The 10,000-nt window shown below is 46.2% G+C and overlaps 1 protein-coding gene across 1 annotated transcript in view; it reads left to right on the top strand.

Annotated features, from left to right (window-relative positions):
* The window catches only part of LOC134078920 (low-density lipoprotein receptor-related protein 1B-like), a 263,590-nt gene that overhangs the window by 121,520 nt on the left and 132,070 nt on the right, over window positions 1–10,000 (top strand). Inside the window, 3 exon segments of the mRNA XM_062535086.1 lie at window positions 6,388–6,460; window positions 8,072–8,203; window positions 8,885–9,112. Of these exon segments, the coding sequence (XP_062391070.1) occupies window positions 6,388–6,460; window positions 8,072–8,203; window positions 8,885–9,112 (433 nt within the window).

The following is a 10,000-nucleotide window of genomic DNA, read 5'->3' on the forward strand; positions in this document are numbered from 1 at the left end:
TCTCTCTCTCTCTCACTCTCTCTCTCTCTCTCGCTCATACACATGCACATACACAAGACACACACACACACACACACACACACACACACACACACACACACACACACACACACACATACACACACACACACACACACACACACATGAGCTGTACCTTTCGTTCTCTTTTATTTCCTTCTTGTGTTGCTCAATCCTCTCTACATCTCTCATCTCTTTCGTTCTATTGCTCACTCTCATTCAACCTCCCTTTACCTCTTTCTGTCCGCCTCTCTCTCTCCCTCTCTCTCTGTCTCTCTCTCTCTCCCCCTCTCTCTGTCTTCCTCTTTTTCCCTTTTTTTCAACCTTGATTGCTTAAAAAAAACAGTCATGAACAGTCATGAATAGCCATGAATCAGGTCATTAGATCACAATATAATTAAACACTTTTGCCCACCTAGAAATAATGTGTGTGTGTGTGTGTGTGTGTGTGTGTGTGTGCTTTGTGTGGGGAGTGTGGTCGAGCACCGCAAGAAAAAAAATGAAACCCATTTCTTTTATTATTCCTCCCAAGTCCCTGTGGCTCACAAGGTCACAGCCAGCCCCCTGCTTTGCCAGACGCTCGGTGGCAACGGTCCAAGTCCTGCAAATTATCGCAAATGGCAAACTTTGACAGCCTGAAGAACATTTTTTTTTTTTTTTACCGTTTCACATGTAATAAGAGAAATATCACTAGGGAAATACCACGTGGGACTAGTTTAAAAAGAACCATCCATTCCAGGGTCACAGCATCCAACAATGGATACTCCTCAGCAATGCGGCCTCTGCTCAAGTATCTTATGTCCTCATCTAAATGCACAAGACGGTTATGCAAGCCTGGTGTGTTGACTTTACTTCACACATTTAAGTCTGTAGCATAACCTTCGAGAGCATTCTGCACCTGCTGCTCTCTTACTTACCGTATTGATGACTTAGTAGGTCGCATTGGCCCGCGGTGACCTTGAAATGAGTGCAAGGGCATCTGTGCTACAGAGGACTGTATGAGAGAGATGGAAAATGAGAGAGAATGAGATATAGGCAGGACGAAAGAGAGAATATAAGACAGAGTGGTTGTATGTGTGTGTGTTTGTGTCTGTTTGTGTGTGCCTGCGTGCCTGCGTGCGCATGTGTGTATGTGTGTGTGCGTGCGTGCGTGTGCGCGCACGTGCGTGTGTGTGTGTGTGTGTGTGTGTGTGTGTGTGTGTGTGTGTGTGTGTGTGTGTGTGTGTGTGTCAGAACATGAGAGAGGGAGAGGAAGAGATGAAAGACAGGGTGAGGTGGGTCTTGTGTGGTGGTTTTTGATCACCTATCCTTGCTCACGTCTCGTCTCTGACTACCTGTCAATGCCACATCTCCAGCATGGACTCCAGGATTGGCCTGAGATTGCTGGATGCACTATACTATGTGTCCAGGCAGCCAGTGCAAGGGTAGAGCTATTCCTGATCTGGCAAGGATTTGAGCAGCAGCTGCAGCCCAAACGAGGTGCTTTTAGCTGTAATTGTATAATAGAATATTCAGTTGCATGTTGTTCATATCTATCCATAGAACATTATAAACATATTGATAGGAATTTTAAATACATATCATTATAATATAGGCGTGCTTCAGAAGGCAAATATGTCAATATAAGCTTGATTAGTTATTTGAATTGTTCAAGTTGTACAACATGTTACAACAGTGTTATAACCTACATTATATGGTTATAACACATATAATACTTTGAACATTTTAGAAATACAGGCACAACCAGGTAGATGGTTAAATAGAATTAGCATGACAAATAATGAACAACTCGTACTTGTAAATGCGTGTTTTATGGATACCGTGTTTCTGAGAAATGAGTGTCCCTACTGAGTGTCCCTACTGAGTCCAGGTGTGTGCCTTCAGCCAGGTCCAATTGAATTGTTCTCACACATAGAGTGAAGTAATTGGATTCAGTGTTTTATCTCTCTCCCTCTATTTTGGTTCGCTGGAGAAAAAAAATAAAAAATAGATGTGGCCAAGGAGAGAGCGTGGTCTTCATTAGTTCCTCGGCCGTATTAAAGCCATAAAGGGAAGCTGCAGCAGGGAAAATCAATAACACTTACATTTTTTTCCCTAATTGCGCGAGGTTGATTGAATGCCGAAAAAGGCCGTCGGAGGGCAGCGGATTTGTTTAACACGCGCGCCGGTGATGTAAGGTCCGGACATTCCGAATGAAATAAATAATTAAACGCAGTTCCGTTCCATTTGGCGTTGTAGATTTAGCTGTGCAGAGTAATTTGGGACAATAGACTTATGAGTTCTGTTTGGTATTTTTGTTGATGTGGACATGCTCTGCATACGTGATTAAATAGGTGTCCACTGGGCTTTGCAAGGGCATGCATTTTGATATGGCAATATGCATACTGTATTTATAGATGCATGCATTTGTGGATATGTAGAAATGAGATATTATTGTGTGCAAATCTATTTCTAGGATTTGAGTTAGTACTTAGCCATCTCATTTGTGTCGGGTCAGCTCCCTCAGAAGTGTGTGTGTGTGTGTGTGTGTGTGTGTGTGTGTGTGTGTGTGTGTGTGTTTGTGGGGGGGTGCACATGTGTTTGCGTGTGTGTCTGTGTGTTTGTGTGTGTGTGTGTGTGTGTGTGTGTGTGTGTGTGTGTGTGTGTGTTGAAAGTTGGGGGCTGTGTGTGTAGTAGTGTGAGGGTGCAACTCTGCCAACCTGCTCTGGCTGTCCAGTGGTCCGATTTAGCCTCCGCTGCTGCTGTGCTGGAAGCAGCGCTGAGTGTTTAGCTCAGATAAGTGTGGGCTAAATTGAGCTGCATTGCTAAGGAGGCCAATAAGGATGGCTAATCCCATTTTAAAGAGCCCAATGGGGGGACGGCTGCTGATTACGGAGGCCCAAGCCCCTCAGCCCCGGCCTGCACAGCCCTATACCCCCGGCCCCCGGCCTCCTGCCTCCGCACCACACACCCCTATTCAGCCAGAACTTAAACCGCTCCGCCACCATCTACCCTCCACCCTTGTACCGCCAACAGGGCCTGGTGGAGATGCTGCAGTGGAGAGAGAGAGGTGGAGAGAGAGCGAGAGAGAGAGAAACAGAGAAATAGATAAAGAGAGAGAGTGAGAGAGAGAGAGAGAGAGAGAGAGAGAGAGAGAGAGAGAGAGAGAGAGAGAGAGAGAGAGAGAGAGAGAGAGAGAGAGAGAGAGAGAGAGAGAGGAACTAGGGGTGGAGAAGCAGGGATATAGAATACTGAAGAGACATATGCAGTGAAAGAGAGAAGAAAGGGGGGAGGGAGAGGGACAGAAAGAGAGGATTTTGTGTGTGTGTGTGTGTGTGTGTGTGTGTGTGTGTGTGTGTGTGTGTGTGTGTGTGTGTGTTGGTGTTAGAGGGTGTGGGGCGCGGGACCAGTAGGTATCCAGCACTGGACCCATAAATAACGATCATAGTAATACTCATGATCATAATTATTAGAATCGGGGGCAATACTAATGGGGGGGCTTTTCACAGTAAAACAACACGGATGGCGTAGGGTGGAGTGAGCGAGAACGATTATTAAAACAGTACCAACAACCCTCACTGTCCTGCAGAGACACGCCACACATAATAGCCCCTCTGTACGGGCTCTATCCCTTAGACCTGCATGGCTCCGTAGCGTAGCGCTGATAGCAGTGGGGGCCCTGCGCAGCTTAGCGAAGGCTAATATCGCACACAGCCCTGGGACTCCAGTGCTGCCGCTGCTGCTGCGGTATAGCCTACTGCGGCCGCCGTGATGGACGTGCCTGCAATGCAGCTAATCTCCACAGCAAACACTGTTTAGAGGGAGCGACTGAAGACCGGGGCCTTGTAGCTAATCATTGAATGTCGAGCAGCGCTGATGAATTTGCATGCGCAAGCTTGTCTGAAATATGAACGGGGGGAAAAAAAAAGGGATTGGCAATAACACGGTTTCATGTATAAGGAATCCGGCGCTGTAGACAGGCCTTTTGAAAAGGCATGAAAAGTAGTTTGGAGAAAGAAGTCAGAAATAGGAGTGAAGGACATCCATCTGAAAGTGTGTGTGTGTGTGTGTGTGTGTGTGTGTGTGGATAGAGGGACCAGTGCATGCTCTGGTAGAATAGAGGAGAGAATCTTAAAGGTGTTGATGTTTTCAGAGCAGACTTGGTTTGTATATGATAGATTAGTCTTTTTGTCTTTCTGTCGTTCTTTTTTTCATTATTTTCTTTCTTTCTTTCTTTTTTCTTTCTTTCTTTCTTTTATTCTTTCATTCTTTATTTCTTTTGTTTCTCTGTGCGTCCAGGATAAACAGCAACCATAGAGACACACTATATAGAGGGATTCACTGAATGGTGTGTGTGTTGATGACTGCACCCTGCTGAACAGAATGTGTTGGAGTCTGTGCTAAAAGAGAGAGAGCAGTTTTATTTCTATGGACCGCTTCATTATGACACTCATGTTAGGTCATTACGCAAACCACATTTCAGGCATCACTTCCTGCGTTAAAGCATTCCGTCTGAGCCAATATGCACCGATTCAACAGCCTATTGTCTTCTGGAGTGTTCCAAACGTGTCGGCCATCTTGGGGGCGCATCTGGCCCGGATCTGGGCAGAACCAGACAGGCGTGTTCCGCGGTGTGTTCCGTTCCAGGGGCAGATGCTGTGTGCTTTTGGTGATCACCCACTCTGCACTTGGCAGCGTCGAGTACAACACGTTCCATTTGTTCCGTCCCCTCCCCCACTTTCCCCTCCCCTGGTCTGCGGTAAACAGGTGCAGTGCAAAGTTTTGTCCGTGTTCACTCAGCCGAAAGTCTGTTTATCAAAATGACGGTTTCCCATTGTGAGGCAAACACACACATATCATATTTCCACTTTTCTTTCTTTGTTTTTCTTTTTTCTCTCCTCTCTCTTTTCTTTCTTTCTTCCTTTCTGTCTTTCTTTCTTTCTTTCTTTCTTTTTTCTCTCTCTTTCTCTTTCTTTTCTTTCGTTCATACTCTCTGGCATATTTCCCCTCTAGACCAGCTGAATGCATAATTAATTTTCTAGAGACTTGGGTCTATAATTTAGTCACTCAGAACATATTTTGCTGCACTTGCCTGTGGTAAATGATTGCAAAAATATGCCGGTTGCATGTATGAAAATAAATCAGCTATTGGTGAGAAAGGGGGAAATTATAATCATGATTATAGCTCCATTTTCTAGGCCCCATTGGGGCTATTACTTACTACATTTTTTTTTTCCTTTTCAAGGGAGAATTACTTCCAATTTCTATTTTGCAAAACAAAACAAGCATTAGAACTGAGGTGTAAAATGTGTTGAGATTTGAGAGAGAGGAGTTAGCAGACACGTTTTAGGTGCATGACGCCTCCAGCAAAAAACAACTATTTGAGATGGGTTGCTGTGTCTCTCTACACATCTAGATTGAGAACTCTTAAGGGAAGGGAAGGCCCTAACCGACGAATGCGGAAAAAACAAAAGCAAAAAGCTTCGAGATGAAACATTCTTGTCGTGAATCTCTGCTGAAGATCCCATTTATTCCGACACTGGGCTTAATCTACCAGCCCTGACTGTTTTTACTGGTTTTAAATGATCATGTGCATTAGTGGACATTGGAGTTCATCTTGTTATTGAACAAACCATAGGAAGCTGCTGACCAATTTCATGCTACCGTACTCTCTACCTTACACTAATATTTTGTCTGATCTGTAACTCCGAGCATCAACACAGTTCATCAGTTCAGCACAGTTCATTGCGTTAAGTGGTATTGGGTAGGCTGGGTGAACCCTGCCTGACCTGCTGGCAAATTTGAATTTTGCCCGGCAGCTAAGGCTGGAAACCTGCACATCTAGTATCTCCCCTGCTTCCTGTCCACAACCTTTGGGTCCAATCGCAATCTAGCTCATCCAAAAGATGCACCGGATCGTTAGTCTGATTGGTTGAAAGATTATCCAAGTGCACGGAGTCATTTGAACGATGCCAATAGAGCTCAACTGTCCCGCCCCCCCTATAGAGAGCACGCCTCTTGTGCAGTAGAAATAAAGTGCATACTCCCGATACTAATGTCTGATCATAAAAGACTGAGCTTAGTATGGTGATAGACAGACTAGATATTGGGCATTGTCCCTCTCTCTATCTCTCCAGAAGCCGTACAGTACCTCCCATATCTGCCTTCCCTTTCGATTCCTGCTGGCGGCCAGGTGCTCTCTGAATGCTGCTGACAAAGGGCACCATATGAACATAAAAGAGTCCGATAGTTAACCACCACCTTCCCCAGATGACCCCTGCGTGGCCCCATACCATTTCATCTAATCTGCCTGCTCAGCTGAAAGAATAAATAGGACGGTTCTCATTAGCCGGACCCCTTCTCTCTCCCCCCGTCTCCACGGTGACCCAGCGGCCAGGTGTGGGGGGCAGCGCGAGGCGTAACGCGCCGCAGAGACTCGAGACCACATCTGGCGCCGGCCGAGGTGAACCAACGGCGCCCTCGGTGTGTGTTCGCGTGTGTGTTCCGGAGCTGGGTGGCCGAGCCTGTGGAGGAGTGGGCGTCGAGCACACCCACGGAAAGGATGCTGTCAGCGTTTATGAGTCTGTGTGTGTGTGTGTGTGTGTGTGTGTGTGTGTGTGCGTGTGTGCGTGTGTGCGTGTGTGCGTGTGTGCGTGTGTGCGTGTGTGCGTGTGTGCGTGTGTGCGTGTGTCTGTGTGTGTGTGTGTGCGTGTGTGCGTGTGTCTGTGTGTGTGTGTGTGTGTGTGTGTCTGTGTGTGTGTGTGTGTGTGTGTGTGTGTGTGCGTGTGTTTCATCCTCCCCACATGCTGATGTTACTGTATCATGAGCAGCGGTGGATCTCACACGTGTCTCCTCCTAGTAATCTCCCCTGGTGACCATGAATGTTTTTCAAAGGAAATAGGCTTTGGGTTTCCATTTATTTTATTTTATTTCAAGTAGCTGGCGTTTTATATATACAGTAATGTATAATTTCACCTTATACATTTACTCCCCCACCAAGACTGCTACGGCACTTTGAAATCCGAGCTTGACTGCTGATCTGTGGATTCTGTTGTGAGTGCTTCACAGGGGGTCATTATCGTGTCTCTGCCAGTGTTATATCATTCTTTTGTAGAATAATATAACAGTCTCACAAAATGTCTCCAGTGCATTTTGAAACGTTGTGGCCATATACCGTTGAGATGTTGAAAGGGTGCCAAGATGCTTCGAAGCTGGGCAGACACTGTGTTTGTTTTTCCAGTCACATACGACGTGGTAATTCACACTGCACGTTTCAATTGCTGCTCGATTGCTGCACTCACACTGTATTGACTGCTCACTCGGCAAGACGGTGCGATATTTCTGACGTGCCAGAAATCCAATCAGATCAGACCGGAGCTGGAACGGCAATTGTTATTTGTTCTAATTGGCCGTCGTGAGCCTGCAAACTAACAAATCAGACAGCAATTTGGCATCAATTGTCAGTTCATCAGATATTAGCGGCAAAAAGTATCCCGCTTGCTAATATGAACGATGACGTCCACACAAAAACTATAGCGATAGCGATGCTAATATCGCTATAGGGACACTAATATCGCTATAGTGGCCGCTATCTGTGTTGTAGTTATCGTTCCTGGTGTGAACAGCTCTAAACTGACACACTGATACTGATACTGTAACACAACTTACAACTAGGCCACTCCCACGTGTGCTATTGTTATTTTTATTTGTATTTATGCGTTCCCCTCTCCTTCTGTTTGCTTTCTGCTTCTGCAAACTTCATTAGAAACCCCACCTCTTGACATCTGTTGTATACATTGTCATCTGTATTTACAATGCGTATTAAACGCGCACCATGGCGTGCATTATGCCTCTTATCTATTGAGATTACACAGTGATGCTAATAGCAACCGCAGCGTAATTTTTGTATAAATATCCTGCCTACAGAGACGTCACCTCCCACCATGTTATAATGATCAGTACATCTGTTCACACTTCCGGGCTTGATTGGCAGATTTTGTTTTAATTATTCACGGACGTGTTTGTTTTTTTTTTTTTTTTTTTTTGTGACTGTGTTCTCTCTCTCCCCCTCCAGCGTCTAACCCGTGCGAGGGCAGCGACGGCAGGGGGCCGTGCTCTCACCTGTGCCTGATCGACTACAACCGCACCGCCTCCTGCGCCTGTCCCCACCTCATGAAGCTGGCGCCCAACAAGCGCTCCTGCACCGGTGAGCCCCCTAATCAAACTGGCACACTTCCCAGAGAGGGAGAGAGAAAGAGAGAGAGAGACACTGGCATGTGGTATACAGCATTTACATGTGATACTGTGTAGACCAAAAGAGCTTGTCATATTAGCCACACTCTCCCCTAAGTGTTCTCCACCAACTTTAGATAATTGGTATATATGTATGCACCAATTATCTAAAGTTGTTGAGAAGACTTTAGGGAGTCTGGCTAATATGACAAGCTAATTTGGTCTGCACAGTATCACATGTAAATGCTGTATGCAGACTTGGTAGCTGTGAAAACTAACCTCACTAAACTAAACTGATTAAACTGGTCAATGTAAATGGTAGCTGATATGGATTGTAACTCTTTAATCAATTATAATGAATCCAATGGCCCCACTGAGTCCTTGCATAGATCTAACAAAACAGGCCAAGTATAGATTTGTGGATTAATACACTTAAAGTTTTTATCCTGAACACAATAATATGCTCAACAGATGTGATGTTCTCTATGTATTTCGCCCCCATAGGGCAGACTGCAGTAATTTTAACGGAGATTGGTGACAGTTAGAGTAACTCATCCGTGCAGGGCAGACTGCAGTAACTTTAACAGAGATTTGTGTCGTGACAGTTATATGAACTCATCCGCGCCTCCTTTTTCACTCCTTCTCCACCCCACAGCGCTGAAGAAGTTCCTTCTGTACGTGAGGCGAACAGAGATCCGCGGAGTGGACCTGGAGAACCCCTACCTGAACATCATGACCGCCCTGACGGTCCCCGACATCGACGACGTGACCGTGGTGGACTACGACGCCCTGGAGGAGAGGATCTACTGGGCCGACGTCAAGACCCAGACCATCAAGCGGGCCTTCATCAACGGAACCTCCCTGGAGACGGTTATCTCTGGAGGTAAGGGGGTTGGCAGACACACACACACACACACCTGTCCCAGCACCAATCACACTGGCTCCAGTCCTCGGGGATTTCTCCCTCTTGTAAGCTGAGGAGTGTTATTTCTGGAGATGCCCAAGTGAAGGGTTTTTCAGAGGCGATTGTCAGGATAGGTACAGTAGGTAGCCGCAGAAGGGTTCTCGCGGAGAGATTTCTGCTCGTGGTGCCAAATTCAAAGATCTCTAGACCGCTTGACGGTTCCCTCCTCAAAACAAGAGAGAGAGAGAGAGAGAGAGAGAGAGAGAGAGAGAGAGAGAGAGAGAGAGAGAGAGAGAGAGAGAGAGAGAGAGAGAGTCTTTCAGTCCATTTACCCTCAACATGACTGTTTCGTTGGCATGTGCCAGGACGTTATATTCTCTCGTGGTGGCTCGGCCAACCAGAACGCTGCGCATATCAACCTGTCTCATAAGGTGGCTGTTACTACAAGAATAGCTGTTACAGCACTTCATATCAATCCTGACAGCGTGTCTGGAGCCATCACCGGGATGTGTCGGACAGCTAGCGATGATTTGGGTTCATTTTGCACTTTTTCGAGGTAGGATGGAGGAGATAAGTGTTGACCACACCGAGGTGTGTGTGTGTGTGTGTGTGTGTGTGTGTGTGTGTGTGTGTGTGTGTGTGTGTGTCTGTGTGTGTGTGTGTGCGTGTGTGTGTGTAAGTGTGTGTGTATAAGTGTTGACCACACCAAGGTCAGGAGAACCCAGGGACCACACGGAGTGATAAAAGTACATCTGCACTCCGTCATGCCGATCCCTTTGGGATGAAGGCGTCTAGGAAACAGAGATGTTTGAAAATCAAGACAACACACCTCCCGCTGATGATGGTTTATTGAGAGCGGTGGTTAGT

The sequence above is a fragment of the Sardina pilchardus genome, chromosome 4 (assembly GCF_963854185.1).
Source record: "Sardina pilchardus chromosome 4, fSarPil1.1, whole genome shotgun sequence".
Lineage (NCBI taxonomy): Eukaryota > Metazoa > Chordata > Actinopteri > Clupeiformes > Clupeidae > Sardina > Sardina pilchardus.